The sequence below is a fragment of the Lepidochelys kempii genome, chromosome 6 (genome assembly GCF_965140285.1).
Source record: "Lepidochelys kempii isolate rLepKem1 chromosome 6, rLepKem1.hap1, whole genome shotgun sequence".
NCBI classification, from domain to species: domain Eukaryota; kingdom Metazoa; phylum Chordata; order Testudines; family Cheloniidae; genus Lepidochelys; species Lepidochelys kempii.
The window spans coordinates 41,213,070-41,232,993 of NC_136385.1; the positions used below are offsets into that span (position 1 = coordinate 41,213,070).

General features: G+C 43.6%; 1 protein-coding gene across 2 annotated transcripts in view; it reads right to left on the reverse strand.

Moving 5' to 3' along the window:
- KIAA1549L (KIAA1549 like) overlaps positions 1–19,924 on the reverse strand; it is a 207,663-nt gene that overhangs the window by 35,758 nt on the left and 151,981 nt on the right. For both annotated transcript variants that reach the window (XM_073347698.2, XM_073347699.2), the window contains 2 exons: positions 2,843–3,021; positions 1,142–1,356 (listed from right to left, as the gene is read on the reverse strand). In XM_073347698.2, the coding sequence (XP_073203799.2) occupies positions 1,142–1,356; positions 2,843–3,021 (394 nt within the window). The remainder of the gene's footprint in view (positions 1–1,141; positions 1,357–2,842; positions 3,022–19,924) is intronic.

Below are 19,924 nucleotides of genomic sequence, written 5' to 3' on the forward strand. Positions count from 1 at the left end.
TTTAATCAGAATCTTTTTTCTTCATTAATCTACCGGTAAAACCCTGGGACAAGGCTTCTCAAACTCCACTTCCCACTCTCTCCAGACCCTCACATAAACAAGCTCGTTTGTCTGCAGCTATTGCTTATACTCCAAGACCAGCGCTTTTAGAATCCTGGCTACAATCTCTCTCACCTGTGAAATGGGGGAGCATGCCGACTGTGTTGCCACTCCCAACAAGGCCGGCTCTACTAGTTGTTGAGGGGAGATCTTGGCGTGACCTCCTCGCTTTGTAAGGCAACTTGTGCTCGAGGTACACTACTGGGGGAACTTAGTGCAGACCAGAGCCTGCAAGGATGGCCAGCCCCGGTGCAACGCATATAGTTGGGGCTCCTGACCCTCTCCTCCCCTAGTACATCTCTGTATCTGAAAATGAATGCTCTCCATTTGTATATTGCCTCCACGGGCTATAAAGTGCCACACAAACATTGATGATGTCTCACAATACCCTTACTCGTTTTAGAGATGAGTAAATTATGTCAGAGATTAAATGACCTACCCAAGATCCCAGAGCAATGAAGTGAAGAAAGCACCGTAGCAAGTGGTTACCATTAACTGCTGAAGGAGATACTGAAATCAACAGACATAATGGTGGCATGTTCTAATTTGCTGGGTCTAAGTTACCTATATCTTAGATCCAGCTCTGGAAATAATTACAGGTGTGCCTAGAACAAAATGATAGATTGGATCACTGTTGCACTTTGCAGAAGATCGGAGTCAAATGCAAATTCCTGGCTCAAATCCATTTCTAGAATAATCAGTCTTTTGAATAATAACCTGAGCACATTTTCAGCTTAGATCACTTTAAAAATGGCTCACAAAAGACCTGGAACCATGCAACCTTCAAGTAATTTTGTTCTCTTTCCACTTCTTCTTCTGTAACCATGTTATGGTTTTACTAAATGTGAAACATTCAGAAATAATCTTGGGCAATATCAATTTTCTTCATGAAATAGGAGGCACGGAACAGATTAAACATTAGTATGTAATACACCTTTTCATCATCAGTGATGGATGTTTGCACTTCAGATGAGTCTTCTGCCCTACAGCCCTGAGGCAGTGCCTACTTTCTAGATGTATATAAAAAACAAAAACATCTCACCTGTTTTTAGGCTCTGCAAATGGAGAAGATACATCTGCCTCTGGTTCCAAAACATGGTCTATTTCCTTTTGTGCTTTCTCATATATCTTTTTTCTTTCTGTCAGCCCCTTGTTGTCAATCTGAGGGAAATCATAGTATCCTTTCCTCTTGGCTTTCAAGCGCAGCTTGTTGCGATAGTGCTCTATATCGGACTTCTGCTTCAAGGCTTTGTTTACCTAATGGAAGGTGAACGAATTTCAGATGACTATGCCATGCTGATGATTTCTCAACTACATTTTAAAAGTATATTTGATGTGCAACGCTTTGCTCTGCAGAGTGCCTCTTGCATCACACCAGGCCACCTGTCAGCACTAGGGAAATGCAAGGGACAGAGTCGTATTTTGTACGACTTGCAGATGGTTAAATAAATTTTAATCTCCTGGAACTAAGTACATCATAACAGTGACTCAATCCACAGCCACAGAAGAAGAGAGCTGATGTCAGCCAACCATCTTCTTGACCCAAACAATGTTTATTTTTAGGGAGGCCTGGGGGCAGTATTCTGTATATTTGAACAAATTTCACTTTTGCCCAAAGTTGACTGTGTAAAAAAATGTCTGCTTTATTTAGGGTTTGTAACTAAAAAGTCAAATTCTACGATCTCCTTAAGAACTCCATCATATCTGTGAGTATGTAAGAGAATAGCATTTGTATGTTCCTAGGTCTTACTCTGATGATACACAGCCCACAATTCTTGGAAGAAAAATAGGCATTGAATATTGTGCATGCCATGACGCTGGATATAAAATGACAATTGTGACGCGTTAGAGCTTAAAATACAAGCACAAAAGTAGAACATGATATAATGCCCTAATCTGGTCTCACGCGGGTAGCTTGACTACACTGTCTTTTATTGTATTTCAAACTGGCTAGCAGTTTAAAGTGTTGATTTTGTCCAATAAAGAGTTAGCCTTTACATAAGTGTGCAGCATGGAGGAGCAAATAAGAAGCCTTCCCTCCACATTAGGTATATAAATTCCCTCATTCCCCATAAAAGCAGTTTGTTCTAGAACAAAATCTAAATAAAAATATTTACAATATTATTTGTAAAATAATACAAGTCTCAGAGCCAAGCTGCGGCATTTAGTCAATGGCCCCATTAGATCCCAGTGCAGACCCACAAGATTCTATGGGGACCTCAGGAGCAAGTGTACCTAATATGCAAGCCAGCACACAAACAGAGCGAAGGCATGGCCCTGCTTTCTCCCCATCCCACTGTGAGCGGGAAGGATAGTCTAAGGACTTATGAGATCTAGGTTCAATTCCCAGTTCAGACACGGACTTCCTCTGTGAACCTGAAAAAGTATGTCTTAATCTACCCTTTGCCTCAGTTCCCTTTTTTCTAAAATGTGGTGCTGGGAAGATAAAATCCCTTAATGATTGTCAGATGTTCAAATACAACAGGGATGAGGGCTGTAAAAGTACCTAGATAGGCTTTCTCCTTCAGGGCACCATACATCTATAGGTGTGTAAGGAAAGAGTGGGTCCTGAGCACAGAGACTGCATTTGTGACAGGATTTTACATAGGCCACACAAAGGGTGAAAGGCTTCTAACATTTCTCCTCTCTCTCTTCAATGCACCAACCTAAGGTCCTATCACAATGTGTGCCTCCAGATATAATCAAGAAACCAGCAGGTGAAACACTGTCAGATTACTCTTACCTCTCCATTAATGATAGCAGATTCCTGGCTCCTGTCTGATGCAGGGTGAGCGGGAGGCAATGCTACAGGTTTGATAGCAATCAGCTGTACAGATCCAGAAGATGTGTCGAAGGGATCAATGGCAGACTTGGCGATGTTCTCAAAGAGAATGCCTCCCTCCTCTTCATCACTTAGGGGCACTAAAGCATATTACGTTTATTGAGCATATGCTCTCAATAGGTTTAATACAGGTTCACGTGACAACTAAGTGAACACACGCAATAGACTAATACTGAAGTGCTCAATAAAACTAGACCCTGAAGACTTCCACATTGGAAGAACTCCAGTTAGATTTTAGATGGATGAGAAACTTTCTTCTAGGGGATTGTTTCTTTTCATGCTCTCCCAAAAAGGGAAGATTGATTTTCACCTATGGCATGGAAGGAAAATTAGAAAAAAGATTGATGTAGAAGAAATTGTAGGAAAATGATAATGGAAGACAAAAAGCACATCCTTCCATATACTTTATACAAAAGAAGATTGCCTGTGAGTTTTCAGATGCCACGACACGTATAGAAGTATCCAGCAGAATCCCACATTAGCACTTTAGGTCAATCTGAAAATAAAGCCACTGATTTTAGCAAGGACTGTAAAGATGATTACTACTGAAGCTGTTAAAATGAAGCTCAGTGTTGAGTGTGCAAGTATGCTCAAGTAACTGCTAGTTCCCCAGCTGATGTAATCTTTTGCTTTAGAAAAATAGCACCTCCAGTCATTTCATAAAGTTTGTCAGAATTTGTGACCAGAAAGGAAAAGACTACTAATGTAAAACAACTCTGAATGTTTACAATTAAAAGGCACAGTCAATCCTCTATTTGTAAATCTCTGATTAAAAGGGGAGCCTTCAAAAAAACCAAATTAGCCATTTCCCCCAAATTTATGTTGGAAAGAGGGCATCACATTATCAGTTGTTGAAGCCTATTTTATCTTTGTTTTGAAAAAAGTTAACTGTAAGGCATAAGGGCAAATTCTGCAGAGATCCCTCCTTAAATAATTGTGCTATGAAAGAAAAAAATGTATTCTATCTGTTTGAGACAGAAGTAGAAATCAGCTTCCATTAAAGAGCAGAGTGGTATGCTCTATATTACTTCCTCTGAAAATATATTCTGTTTTAATCTTTAATCACTGCAAGAATTATAATACACTAAAGGCAGCTCTGCAAGAGATAGATTAGCCCTGGTTAAACAACTAAGATAGATAGTTTGGTAAAAATGTTTGATAGAAGTTACATAAAATATGAACCCACTGTATAAGCTTATTCATCTTTCTCTGTGTATTCACAGTAGGCTGAGTTGAGATCATTTGAACTGTTGAAAAATACAGGTTATATCATGCTGTCACTAAATAATGTCCCTTAGGATTTGTGAAATTGCTCAGATAAAATGGTCTTTATTTTAGTCTACTGGGAACTCCTGTCAGACTTTTACAGAGGGTAGTAAAGCACATGAATTCTGAAGACTCTTATTAGTAAATGGGGTGAAAACCTGGCTCAGTGATGCCAATGGCAAAATTCCCACTGGTTTCAATAGGGACATAATTTTACAGTAGGAGTATTAGATGAACAATCTAAAGCTTACATACTATACTGTACTACTTAATAGGAGAACATTTAAAAATTATTATTAAGTCCAGACACTTTTTCCCCCCAGGTATTTTTAATTGCTTAATGCTTGTGAAAGGCATGCAATTAAACAGCTTTGGACCATGGGCTTTTAAGCTAAATAGCTATATAAACTCCTGTTTAGTCAAAGAACAGTTATAAATACAAGCAGTTGGACTGCAAGCTTCCTACATGCTGCCATAACAAGGTGCTTCAGTTGTGGAGGGACTGCCTCTAAGGGAGAAAAATGAGTTCATTAGCTTTTTGATGGTGTTTTTTGTGAAATGGATAGCTGTACCAAATATTGTACCAAGACCAGAGTTTTATTTTACATACACAATTGAAAGGTTGTCAAGAAGGTCATGACTGACCTGAACTTGGATAGTATCTAACCAGTAACCTAACTGCAAAAAGATACAAAATCTGGTACTAACTCCCTCACCCGCATCATATAGGCCTTGTCTGCACTGGGCCATGAACAGTGTGTGAAAACCAAGACTGAACTTTATTTAAACACTATTCCTGCTAAACAAGTTTTAGACATGGATTGATGGCCAGCACTGACTGGACCAAACTGTTTTGAAACCACTTTCAAAAGTTAGTCCCAACCAGGCTCAAATATGATTTTTGTAATGGCTGCTTTTTAACAATGTGGTCCAGTCTACACTGTTCAGGCCAATCACAGAGGAAAATGACTTAGCTGGAAGTGTTCAGTTTAGTTCAGATTCTAATTTCACACCTAGCTCAAAGCCGAGCAAAAACATGACCCCAGGCTGCAATGTCTTTTTTCTCTAATCTTCAATTCCAGAACAATAATGTTTTCAAACAATCCCTGCCCATCACATTGCTTGCAGAGAGCGCAGGGGAGCACAACTGTGTTACTGTCATCAAATATTTCAAGAGTATTGTACTTGTTAATTAAGGTCTCAATCCTGTAATGAAGTCCATGCAGACAAAGTCCCGCACCCACACAGACTACTACTGGCTTGAAAATGGCTCAGCATCGGCATTCATCTGGCTGCCCAGAACTAGGGTGACCAGATAGCAAGTGTGAAAAACTGGGACAGGCGGTGGGGGGTAATAGGCACATATATAAGAAAAAGCCCCCAAAATCGGGACTGTCCCTATAAAATCGGGACATCTGGTCACCCTACTCAGAACGCATTGCAGGATCTGGACTTAAGAGTGCTTATTTACCTACTATTTCTTTGCGTATTGGACACATACTTATTCAATTAAAAGAGAAAGGATGAGTGCAGAGAATCAATGGTCAGCTACTTTTGTTGTTTTGCATTAGCACAAAGCAAAAATACCATCATCACCTCTAAGAGCAGAAAAGTATATCTTCAGCATCTAACATAGTGCTATTTGTATGGATAAATTAACTCTAGGGCTGTCAAGCAATAAAAAAATTAATCGTGATTAATCGTGCAATTAAAAAAAATTAACTGTGTGATCAATTGCACTGTGAAACAATAAAAGAATATAATTTATTTAAATTTTTTTTATGTTTTCTACATTTTCAAATATATTTATTTCAATTACAACACAGAACACAAAGCGGACAGTGCTCACTTTATATTTATTCTTTATTACAAATATTTGCACTGTAAAACAACAAAAGAAATAGTGTTAATCAATTCACCTAATACAAGTACTGTGGTGCAATCTCTTCATCATGAAACTTGAACTTACGAATGTAGAATTATGTAGAAAAAAAAACCACTTTCAAAAATAAAACAATGTAAAACTTTAGAGCCTACAAAGTCCAATCAGTCCTACTTCTTTTTCAGCCAATCGCTCACACAAACAAGTTTGTTTACATTTGCAGGAGATAATGCTGCCCAATTCTTGTTCATAATGTCACCTGAAAGTGAGAAAAGACGGTTACCTTTTCCGTAACTGGTGTTCTTCGAGATGTGTTGCTCACGTCTATTCCACAATAGGTGTGCATGCTAGCCACATGCACGGGTGCCGGAAGTTTTTTCCCTAGCAGTATCCGTAGGTAAACTGGAGGGTGTAACCCTGGGTGATGGTGTTGAGGACCCATCGGTCCAAGGTTAGCCGCGACCATTCTGGGAGGAAAGCACACAACCAGTTGGAGAAGGGAAGCTCTTTTGAGGGTGGATCCCTGATGAGGACTGGTGGAGTGCCCCCGAGCGTCCTGTCAAAAACGCCTTTTCCCCACCTGCTTGCCCTTGGAGGACCCAGGCTGGGGGGCAGGCCGAGGCTGCCTCTGAGGGCGTCTCTTATAGTCCTGCTGCTTCTTATGGGCGGCCTCGTACTTCGGGAGGGCAGCCTGGGTGGGAGTCTGCTGCAGCTTGAACTTAGGTTTTGCTGGAGCCGGGACATAGAGGCCCAGAGTCTGGAGGGTCATGCGGGAGTCTTTCATGCCATGCAGCCTTGTATCTGTTTCCTCTGCAAACAGAGCTTGCCCATCAAATGGGACATCCTGCATGGAAGACTGCGCCTCGCTGGACAGCCCAGAGAGCAGGAGCCACGACACCCATCTCATGGACACCACGGAGGCCATTGATCGTGTGGTCGTGTCCGCAGCCCTTCCTCCTAGCGGCCGCTGGCCCTTCCTCCATTAGCGCCTTGAGCTCCTTCCTATCACGCTCCTGAAGGGATTCTTCAAACTTGGGCAGGGAGCCCCACAGATTGAATTCGTACTGGCCCAGGAGAGCCTGATGATTTGCCACTTGTAACCGGAAGCTCAAAGATGAATAAACTTTCCTTCTGTCAAGGTTCCTTCCCCACTCTGAACTCTAGGGTACAGATGTGGGGACCTGCATGAAAGACCCCCTAAGCTTATTCTTACCAGCTTAAGTTAAAAGCTGCCACCACCAAAGCGTTACACAAAGAACAGGGGAAGTGCCCACTTGGAAACGTCTCCCCCCCAAAATATCCCCCCAAGCACTACATCCCCTTTCCTGGGGAAGGCTTGATAAAAATCCTCACCAATTTGCACAGGTGAACACAGACCCAAACCCTTGGATCTTAAGAACAATGAAAAAAGCAATCAGGTTCTTAAAAGAAGAATTTTAATTGAAGAAAAAGTGAAAGAATCAATTCTGTAAAACCGGGATGGTAAATACCTTACAGGGTAATCAGATTCAACACATAGAGAATTCCTCTAGGCAAAACCTTAAGTTACAAAAAGACACAAAAACAGGAATATACATTCCATTCAGCACAACTTATTTTATCAGCCATTTAAACAAAACAGAATCTAACGCATATCTAACTAGATTGCTTACTAAGTCTTTACAGGAGTTCTGACCTGCATTCCTGCTCTGGTCCTGGCAAAAGCATCCCACAGACAGAGAAGACCCTTTGTTTTTTCCCCCCTCCAGCTTTGCAGGTATCTTGTCTCCTCATTGGTCGTTTCGATCAGGTGCCAGCGAGGTTATCCTAGCTTCTTAACCCTTTACAGGTGAAAGGGTTTTTCCTCTGGCCAGGAGGGATTTAAGGGATTTCCCTTTACATTTATGACACCTTCTGAAAGAGTCCAGTCTCCAAGAATCTTTCTCTGTTCTTTGGGGTCAGGGCTGGCTGACCCTGACGTTCCCTGTGGTTGACCAACTCGACCACCAGGGAGTTGGGCACCGGGTGGGTATACAAGTACTCATGCCCCTTAGTGGGTACAAAGTACTTGTGTCCCACCTTTTTAGAGCTGGGGGCCAATGAGCATTTGAAATCTTAGCCACCCCTTCATGGACAGGCAAGGCCACCCTACCCAGTGCCGATGGGGACAACACGTTAAACAGAGAGTCTGAGGGCTCCTCCATCTCCTCTGCCTGGAGGAGGAGTCTTGCTGCCACCCTCTTTAAGAGTTCTTGGTGGGCCCTGAAGTCCTCCTGCGAAACGGAGTGGGGTGGGGCTGCAATCGCCTCCTCCAGGCGGTGTGAAGAAGCCAGTGTGGTGCTCTGGGTGTCGGCCGGCACTGGAGGGTCCACCACCTGGTCAGACTCCGGGCATGGTGCCAAGGACGCGTGTCCCACCGCCTTTCTCAGGAGTCTGGAGAGGGAGGCCGACGGTGCCTCCGAAGCTCCGGCCACCAAGCGAGCTCCCACCAGGGGCTGCACTGGAGGCCACAGTGCCCACTGGTACCATTGGGCCGGCCACGATGCTCGGTGCCACTGCACCTGCTCTGGCACCATCTGTTGGGGTTGGCTGGCCTGGCCCATGGAAGGACGGCTATGAATGGAAACCAGGCTGCCGTAAGATCTGCTGCTGTCTCTGGACCAGGAGGAGCAGCAGTGCCGGGATCTACGATGGCCACAGGACCACGATCTCTATGTGGAGGACCAGTACCAGTGGTAACAGCTGCTCTGCGAACGGCCCCGATGGGCAGACCCGCGACAGCAAAATGTCGGCGATTGACGCCCGGGCTGCGATGTCTTGGTGGAGACTTGGAGTGGGAGTCTGAGAGGGAATGGCATCGACAACCGTGCCGTGATCGACTGCGGTACCCTCTCCAAGACCAGGACCGATGGTGATGCTCGCTGCAGTCCTGCCGATATTCGCTCCTTGAGGATGAGCAGTGCTGCGAGTCCCGGCCGGCCGGAACCCAGCCGGACAGTCTGGTCCGTGTCAAGGGCGATCCACCTGGACTCTGCCCCGAGCGATCACTGGGCAGTGATTGGTGTCGGGAACATTCCCTCGACTGAGACCGGTACCGGGCCAGAAGCGACTGTGGAGATCCCAGCTTGCCTCTGGAGCACGGGGCCAACATCGGCGCTGCTCCAGGCACCAGCATGGACATAATGTCCTGGGCCGCCTGGAGAGCTTCAGGCGTGGATGGCTTCTGGACATCCAGAGAGGCCTGTTCTGAAGGGGCCAGGCTAATCTGCTCAACATGAGTGGGAGGCCTGGGGCCCAGTGGGGATCGAGGACTGCCAGACATGGGCCTAGCCTCTGTCCCAGACTTCCCTCAGTGCCGCTGCAAAGAGGGAGTCTTCCTGGCCCTCTTGGCATGCCCCATGGATAGAGAGCAGTGCTGACTGGTCAATGGCACCAGAGGGTCACCCCATACCGACGCTGCGGTGCCAGGTACCGGTTTGGAGCGGCATGCCGGGGTTGGGGTCAGCACTGACTCCATCAGGATGGCCTGGAGCCTAATGTTCCTTTCTCTTTTGGTCCAAGGCTTAAACGACTTGCAAATCTTGCACCTTTTGCTGATATGGGTTTCTCCCAAGCAGCGCAAACAGTCTACATGCAGATCACTTCCTGGCATAGAATGCCTACAAGAGCTGCACGACTTAAACCCCAGGGCGCGGGGTATGCCCCGGCCTGGGCTCACTGACTAACTAAACAGCTAACTAACTACAGGTACTAACGCTGAACAAACAAACAGTTCTGGGGATGAGCTACAGCAAAGCTGGAGCAGAGCAGTTCTGACACACCTTCACTGGTGGCAAGAAGGAACTGAGGGTGGGGGGAGTGCGCAGTTCCCCTTATACCCCCCCAGGCAGGCACCACTCCAGGGGTCATGGGAGGCGCTCCCCCATGGGTACTGCTAGGGGAAAAACTTCCGGCACCGGTGCACATGGGGAGCATGCACACCTATTGTGGAATACACATGAGCAATCACTCAAAGAAGAACAGGTGTTCTTATGGCACTGTTGTAACAAGTGTCGTGAGATATTTACGTGCCAGATGCGCTAAAGACTCATGCTTCAACCACCATTCCAGAAGACATGCGTCCATGCTGATGACAGGTTCTGCTCAATAACAATCCAAAGAAGTGTGGTCCGACGCATGTTCATTTTCATCATCTGAGTCCAATGCCACCAGCAGAAGGTTAATTTTCTTTTTTGGTGGTTCAGGTTCTGCATCGGTTTCCACATCGGAGTGTTGCTCTTTTAAGACTTCTGAAAGCATGCTCCAGACCTCATCCCTCTCAAATTTTGGAAGGCGCTTCAGATTCTTAAACCTTGGGTCGAGTGCTATAGCTTCCTTTAGAAATCTCACATTGGTGCCTTCTTTATGTTTTGTCAAATCTGCAGTGAAAGTGTTCTTAAAATGAACATGTTCTGGGTCATCATCCGAGAGTATTATAACATGAAATACATGGCAGAATGCGGGTAGAACAGAGCAGGGGACATACAATTCTCCCCCAAGGAGTTCAGTCACAAATTTAATTAACACATTGTTTTTTTTATGAGCGTCATCAGCATGGAAGCATGTCGTCTGGAATAGTGGCAGAAGCATGAAGGGGCATATGAATATTTAGCGTGTCTGGCATGTAAATACCTTGCAATGCCAGCTACAAAAGTGCTATGCAAATGCCTGTTCTTACTTTCTGGTGACATTGTAAATAAGTGGGCAGCATTATCTCCCGTAAATGTAAACAAACTTGTTTGTCTTAGCAGTTAGCTGAACGAGAAGTAGGACTAAGTGGATTGTAGGCTCTAAAGTTTTGCATTGTTTTGTTTTTGAGTGCAGTTATATAACCAAAAAAAAAAATCTATATTTGTAAGTTGCACTTTCACAATAAAGAGATTGCACTACAGTACTTGTATGGGGTGAACTGAAAAATACTGTTTCTTTTATAATTTTTACAGTGCAAATATTTGTAATAAAAAATAATACACAGTGAGCAGTGTTATAATTGAAATCAATATATTTGAAAACATAGATAAACGTCCAAAATATTTAATAAATTTCCATTGGTATTCTATTGTTTAACAATGTGATTAAAACTGCGATTAATCATGATTATTTTTGTTATCGCGATTAATTTTTTTGAGTTAATCACGTGAGTTAAATGCAATAAATTGACAGCCCTAATTAACTCTAATCAAATGGGACCAGAAACTGAATGTTTATTCCACACTAACTTAACATTTGTCTATTAAGTGTCATTTGAATCATAAATGTGGCTTTTTCTATTGCACTTCTTTTCACTGCCGGGTGAGTGATAAAATGGGGATGAGATCTATAGATTTGAGCAAGCTGGTGTAATTTAGATAGGCAGTGAACTGCCAGCCAGCACTTTCACATTTGCTCTCTTTTGTCTTTCCCTGTGAATTCAAGAAGAGTGCTCAGAATCTGATTAACCACAACTCACCAAGTCACTATCAGTAAACCAACCAATGGAAGATCATATGGAAAACTACAAGTCCTTGAGGGCTACTTCATCTGCATCTATACAACATGGTTCAGCACATTCATTTTGACTCTGAACATGTGGTTGAGGGGAGAGGATGTGAGATTACAGAACACTTAAAGAACATTTGGATTATATTTTAATCTTAATAGTCACTCAAAAGGGGGGACTTTAATTATAATTAGTGCCTGAAAGGGAGGAAACCTGCAACAACCCACACCTAAAACAATACTTTTAGTTTGTTGTTTTTAACCAGTTGAACATGAATAAAAGAAAGTTATGGATAATTCCATCCCTCTTTCTGGATTAAAACAAATACTGACCAGTGCAAGTTTGTGGGGGCAGAAAGAAAGGTTACATATACTTACCTATCTGTAATTTTTCCTTCTCAGAAGTAGGCACCTGGTGCTTCATGACCCATTACAACTGGGTTCTTCCTTCTCATCTTCCAAGCACGGAAGCTCTCTTTTTTAAAAAACCCTTTCACTCTAGTTTCAAAGTGCAGCACCAGCAGATGGAGCTAACCCATCATCTCTGTACAAGAACTGTGAGAGTCTGGCCCCACCCCATGAACAGCTGATTCCTCCTGCATTTTTGGTCAAACTGAACTGTTCGCAAATCTTGGTCAAATCTGGTGCAACCCTTCTGCCCGTCAGAGTTGGCAGCAACAAGGGCCGCGTTCAATATCTAGGGGATCCATTCCAATAACACAACGCAAACCGGCTCGAGCCCCCACCCAGTGACCTGGGACAAATATATACCACCCCCGCTGGGCGCCTCCAAGAGGCAATACTTCCCCTCTCGCAAGCACATAGTCTGAGTGTAGCAAAAAGCCTTTTAATAACAGAGAGAAACAATGTGGCATTATGTTGGGGAAACACCACCAACAGGATTCATAATACAACCCATGAGCAAAAAACCCACCCCAAGCAAATTGGGGCATGCCCCTTTCCCTTTGGTTCTTGAGTCCAGCAATCCCAAATCACCCGAAGTCCCAAAAGTCCAGTAACCCAAAAGTCTCTGTCCCTGGTCAGGGCAGCCCCAGAGTTCGAAAGTTTCTCTGCGGAGCTTTACCTCCCAACCTGGGTGGAGATGGGACGGGGGTAAGAGGCACCTTACATGATCTGAAGCTGACCGCCCCACAGCTCCATAGGCCTTCACTTCGCTCTGCTCCGCTCTGCCAGCCACCCCACGAACTCCTTCGCTCAGCTCCGCTCCGCGGCCCACAAGCAGCTCCCACCGTCCCACGAACTGCTCCACCAGCCGGTCCACAAACTGCTCCACGTCCCACAAGCAGCTCCCACCGTCCTACGAACTGCTCCACCGGCCTGTCCACAAGGCACTCCAGCCGTCCCGCAAACTGCTCCACAATATATCTTCAGGCTCCACCACTACTTAACACAACTCTCAGTGATTTCAGCTCTCAGTTCAGCTCTTTGGTGAATTCAGCTTGCAGTAGGGGAGCCTCAGGCTGGTGCACCATTAGCCCAAAGTGAGCTCAGCAGCCTGTAACTAGACTCCTAATGGAATCAAAATTAGCTCTGATATTCCACAGTGGAGAGAGGAGGAAGTGCAATTAGCATGTAAGGCCCTCACCAAGGGGCCCATGCCACCAAGTATTAATACTTGTCCCCAGCCTCTCTCCAGTCACAGAGTTTTAAAACCCATGACCCTTGCCTAGCGAGTGCTACTTAGTTGAGGGTGAGTCCCTCCATCATAACAAAAGGCCAAGTACAGTTCCAAGCACAGTTCCCATAATCAGGGTAACAACAATTTATTCTTCCTGCCCCAATAACAGAGACACTGGGGATCCCACAGCAGCCAAAGTGACCATTTGGGCAGCTATGGCCTCATTCTAGGCGGGGTGGGTGTGCCTATGCAAATGAGATAGGCCCCTGTAGTTCTTTTCCACAACTTGCCACACCTTACCACCAGATGTCAGGGTGGAGCTCATCCTGACACTGCTTACACTGGCAAATAGTTTCAGCTGAATAAAAATGAAGGAAGACAAATTCCAAAGAGTCAAAACACTTGATTTTGATATTTTCAAAATGAAACATTTTGACTTTTCATTTCAAAATGAAATTGTTATATTTTTAAAAACCCAACATGAATAAAAGGGTAAAAGCCACCACAAAATGAAAAAACATGAGATTTTCATTTCACCAAGAAAAATAAAATCATTGTTGTCTTCAGGTCAACTCAAAGCTATAGGTTTTTCTTAGCATTTTTTTTAGCTAGTTCAAGATGGCCTCTGCATATTGCCACTTGTGGACTTTCACTAGCAATACAACACTCAGGAAAGTGGGCGAAGTTCTACGAAGGATGTCCCCACTTAGGCGTTGGTCAGAGAGCAGACAGGCTGTGTCCAGAGCTCTCAATGCTCCCCCTGCTGAAACCCAGGCAGTATAACTCAAACACAGAGGTAACCAGAGCTGAAATGGATGGGGGAGATAGCAGAGGGAGTCGGTTGGGGTCAGAAGCCTGGAGGCGTGCAGCAGGAGACTAACTGGGAGTCACGGAGACAGACTGGATGAGGAATTTGCGGGGAGGGAGTAAAAAACTGAATTGGCAGAACATGGAGTTTGGGGACAAGGAGCCACTGGGAAAAGGGGGAAACGGACAAGGGACACAGATCAGATGAGAAGCCTGGGGATGGGGCACAGTCGTGGCTGGGCAAATAGCCTGTGCGGGGGAAGAAAGAAGACTGGCATGAGAGGAAGAGAAGGAAGGCTGGTAAACAGCAGAGGAAAACTGGGACTGGCTAGGGAAGGAGACTGTAACTGGGATGAAAAATTGGGAGGAGGAGAAGAGAGGACTGGGACAAGGCACAAAGGATCAGTTTTGAAGGATGAGGGGGTGGAAACAGGGGCAGAAGGGTCTGTGCCTAGTGTCTCATTTTGCTCTAATGCTGGTCCACATGATTAGCACTGATAGAATGATAACCTACTACTTCTATTTTTCTCCATTAGCTCAAGTGGCAGGTGATCTAAAGGTTCCAACCCTGTTGTGTTCTATGTTGGTGTAAATATTATTCCACATGATGGAATTTATATTTTTTCAATTTGGTTTTGTAAAAAACTAGGAAGGAAACACACAAGGAAACCTATATTATATGAGCACTACGACTGCAAAAATCAAGCACTCATATGTTAGGAAAATGCCAGAATTAAGGTTCTCCATGTCACCTTAATTGGCTGGTGTATGATGAGCCAGCAAACAGCTCAGCTGATCTGGATGTGAGTGTAGGGATTTGCTCCCCACCATCCCAAGCTCTAGCCGGTCTCTCTGGTAGAGAAGACAGGGGAGTACTACCATTCCCATGTCTTCTCCTGCACTCCCGCCCCTCCCAACCTTGCTTGCTCACCTATGTGGATTCTCTTCTCAATTCTTATTCCTCCTATGAAAATATGTAGGCACTTTTTCTTAAGTCTCCTGATCTGTATGGAGTGTCATATTTACTAATTCAGCTGTGACAAATTAGAGCAAAGGCTATTAAACGTTATTTCCAGTCCCAATAGCTAGACTACGTCCAAGAGATTGTAAAGATGATTTGCTGGGTGAAGTCTGAAGCCTGTGCAACTTTTTTTTAAGTGAGAAGAACTCAAAGTAAATAGAATAAAGTTCAAAATTTCAAAAAGGGTCATTTTAAAAATAATTCTTCAGCAAAGAGTGACTGAAAAAATTCAGTTTTCCTACAAACAGTTGAGTTTGATCATTAAAGTCCAACACAGAGGGATTTTAGCCCAGTTTTCTATAGAAACTGCAACACAACCTCAGCTATAGAGTCCTTGCTGAAGCCTCCGTAATATCAGTTCCTTCAATCAAGACTTTTTACATATCCTGATTTTGTATTTGCTGTTTATTCACTTGGAGTGCTGAAATACTGTAGGCATGAATTACGAGTAGGTTTTGAAAGAAGACAAATAGAGTTTATCTATTAAATAAACAACCAGTGCTGTCATTTTCCTGTACAACTGAGTTTCAGTGAGGAACAGAATCTAAAATTGGTTTGTTACTATGGCAACTAATGAGCCAATCAAACTTGGAGTCCCCAAATCAACCATGTGACTAGCAAGGGATTCATTCCAATTTTAAGATGCTGATTTTCAGGGGAGAAAATATGCTGCTCCTTTTCCTAACATGGACATTTGGGATGTCAGGCTACAATTGTGCTGAATAATGTAGTCGAGTTGAGCAGTCGAAGGCAAACATCTAAAAGAAAAACAGGCTCTTTGTTAATCTGGAAGGACAAATAGCTGACACATTATCCCTATGCTAATTACCTTGGATAAAGATAAAGTCCTGCAATAAAAACACCACTACAGATGACAGCAATGTCTGAAATCATAGCAAAGGGAAATACGACAAACATTACATGAAGAATATGATGGCTTATTACTTTGCGTTTTTTAATTGAAAAAATAATATGCCTGTAATATCAATAACCCAAACCTGGCATTTTAAAGCATGATCTTCCCCTCCTGAGGGGCTAAGTAGGAAGGAATCTTAGATATCCATGAAGAAAATCTTTCTGTCTTCAACTGTTCTATCAGAAGGGGAAGATTTCCCCCCTAAAAAAAGAAAGCACTGTAGGGCAGGCCCACAAACTCTTCAGGATTGCAAGTGATGAGTGGGAGGCCCTGTTATCTCCCATGCCTGACCTATGACCCCCAACATCTTTCCTCTTTGGAACTGTGCTGTTGGGGTGGCATCAGGGAGCCCTATTAAAAGGGTATGTCCCCTACAGAGCTGGTGGGAGAATGATGTGTGTACCTCTGTCTGCCCACTCCCCACCGCCTCCTCCTGCAATGTGTGCATCCTGGAGACCCCTGGAGTACTCTCTGCAATGTCCAGGGAAGTAGGGGAGATCATCCTCTGAAGATTGCTGAAGCCCTCTTCCATTCCGGAAGGGTGTGATGTGAGCACTGGCAGAGTGGGGGATACGATCTGGCTCTTCATTAATAATTTATAATTTCTGATCAACAGAATTATTTTACATAGGGAGAAATCATGCCCCTGCTCCCCAAATACAGACTGCCGAAGACACAGTGGAAGTAGTTCAATACCAGCATGCAAGGGCCTGCATGCAATGTGGTTTCCCTGTGCCAAGAAAGTTGTTAGGGCAGTTACAGGCAGTAGATCCTCTGCTACATAGATCCACTAGCCAATGCCTCTCAGTGGAGGGGGCAGGGGCATACAAGCAGCAATGGCTATTGCAACTTTAGCATGGCAGTAATAGTGGCTATAAATTAGTATATACTAGTTTATACTATAATTTTCACTAGTATAAATAGTATATATTAGTATAATATATACTAATATAAATAGTGGCTATAAATCCATTGCTACTCTGCACCCTAATGGAAAAAGATTCAGCCCTAGACAGTTCCCTTGCATCAACTTAGCTAGCTGAGCTTGGTGTTGGAAGGACGGGAGAAAGGAGTGTCAAATACACAAGAGAATACAGCAGCTATTAGTTTTCCAGTACAGTTTGAAAAGCACAAAGTCATTGTTTGCTAATAATGGTTAAACTAAAATTCACCTAAATGGAGATTTTAAATAAAAGGCATGTATTGTCTTATACAGTATCGTAGGTTTCTTTTAGACAGCTATTATGCCTATTCTGCAGATGCACTAGAATTCTGATCAGTAGAGATTATGTTAAGTATTAGTCAAATGTTTAAGAAAGAACTTACCAATTTTCTTTGATGATTTAAAACCTAACATTCTAAAGAAAACCAAAATATAATACCCCCACCACAATATTTTTGACCAGATAAATGAACAATAAATGAAGTTGTGTTTGACTGAATGGTCTCTCATGTAGAAAAAAATCATAGCCTGGAAATACAATATTTACCTCTGGAAACCACTAACATTTTTGTACTATAAAACAAGCAATATTTGAAACATTAGGAAAATGATTAGGACATTAAGAAAAATTGATTGATTGTTGTCTAACACAGCTTGCTTTATATGGGCTGTAAAAGATTTTGGTTCTGCTCCTGCACATTACTCCTGGGGGAAATCCGTGCAACACTGCACATGCAGAATTCATGTCCCCTGTAGATTTTTTTTATTTCTCCTCAGAATATAGATTCTGCTGGAGAGGTTCTGCAATTACACCATTTGCCCACCAGAGGCTGCCTTGGCACCAGAAGAGAGGGAAGCCAGCCGGCAGAGAGAGAGGGGGAAGAGACTGCGTTCCTCACAGCGGGGGAAGATGAGGATCCATGGCACAGACAGAGTGGAGCACACGGGGCTGTTGGGGGGGGGGGAGGGTGTCACAGACTGGAGTTCAGAAAGACTCGTGGGGGTACAGACTGTGGCACGGGCACAGGAGATAATGAGGTAACAGCATTGAGCCAGGGTCTCAATGGGAGGGGGGCTGCAGGGCCACAAGGGAACAGAGGAAGGAGAGTGCAGAGATACATGGGGACAAGGGGTAGGGGTCTGCAGGGACACATGGGGACAAGGGCAGATGTGCCTCACTGAATGGGAGAGGCTAGGGGTCAGCCAGGGTCTGCATGGGAGAGGCTCCCCAACTCTCAAACAATCTTTCACCTGCCACCAAAAAAACCTGTTCCACACTTCTCCCACCCAACAACTATCCAGGTTCACTTCCAGGTTCCTTCCCTCTACCTCAGGCTCCTCCATTATCCCTGACTCCCCCAAACCTTTTAACTGCTTCTGAGGTGTGCAGGAAATACATTTCTGTATTGTAGTTTAAATGAATTACTCAATGTTCTGTATTAATACACCCAGAAGGGAATCTATTTGTCAAAAAAAGTCATTTCCTGAAACTTTTTGTTTTGTCTGTATTGTTACAGACATACTTGTTGACAGGTATTTTGAAATAAATTACCCAAATTACTGAAACTGGCATGATTATATTGTGTTCTTTTGACAAATAAAATATGCAGAATTTTAAAATATTGTGCACAGAATTTTTAATTTTTTGGCTCAGAATTTCCCCAGGAGTATGCAAGTAGAGGACCTCATTGCCTTTAATGGAGCAACATACAGGTGCAGCAGTCCACCAGAATGGGTGTGTAACTGGGTTTACAAATCCCAGACTGAGCATGGGCAGAAGGGAGAGGAGAGTCTTCTCTGCTTGCAGGCTGACCACACCCCCACGCACCTGCCAGAACTGCCAATCATGAAGACACGCACCCACAGCTGTGACCAATAAAGAAAACAAGTCCAGCTATAAAAGAGGGATAACAGAGAGGGAAGGGGAGGCAGAAAGGCCTTGGATAGCAGTGGGGCAACAGACCCATTCCAGGCTGTCTCTGAGAAACTAACAGAGAGACAAAAGGAGACTGCAAGCCATGGAGTTTAAGGGCTGATAGACTCAGTTTAAGTTAAGAGGTTATAGCATGGTCTCATCTTGATGAACTGAAGGGGGACCAGTTAGGAGAAAGCTAGGACCCCTAGAGAGACTTCCCCAAGAGCAGTTGACAAGGTGTCATTGCTGGATTGGGGATCTTATTAGTAAAATCACAGCTTTGTCAGCAGAAAATAATACAAACAGTATGAGCATGCAACACAAAGAAAAGGAATGTGTTCTATACATTAATTTCTAACATGCATAATAAAGTCATTTTAAAAGAGAACATTTCAATTGTATCAATACTATATTCCCTGTAGAATGCACTGCTACTAAATATACAGAAACTGCAGAAGGAATAAGAAAATGTAGTGCAGTTTTGCCAAACAGACCATCGAGTTTGTCTGTTATTTTATGTATCTGTGTATATGGTATTATGTTTTTGTTAAACAGGCGGTATTTAAGCCACACCGCATTTTGTATCACATATAAGGATCACCACAGGGAGATGTTATGATTTTATGCCATTTGTATCATAAGCACCAAAGAGATTATACTACTGATGTACTGAAGTAGGAAGGGGTTAAAGATTTGTATTAAGATTTTCTGTTTGCTTCAGCTTCCCATTCCCTCCCTCAAATATCTTGAACAAAGCAGGAATTATCCTCTTGTGCCTGTGACAGAACCTTAGCAGGTCACGTGTATTTTAATTCTCCCCCTCTAGAAGCAATCGTTATGTCTCACTCAGAGTCTGGCCTCACAAGGCTGTGAACACAGGGCTAAAACTGAAGAGGAAGAAGGAAACAAGCAAAAACAAAAGCAAAAAGAGAAGGAAATTAAAATCCAACACTTATTAGATACACCTTATACACTTTAAATCACAAGATTGGCATCATCACAAAGGACTGGTAAACAAAGTCTAGTGCTGTATCAGACTCTTAGTACCAGGAAGAGCTGTCACTGAGGCCATTAGCAAAGAGATGGCAAAAAGGAGGA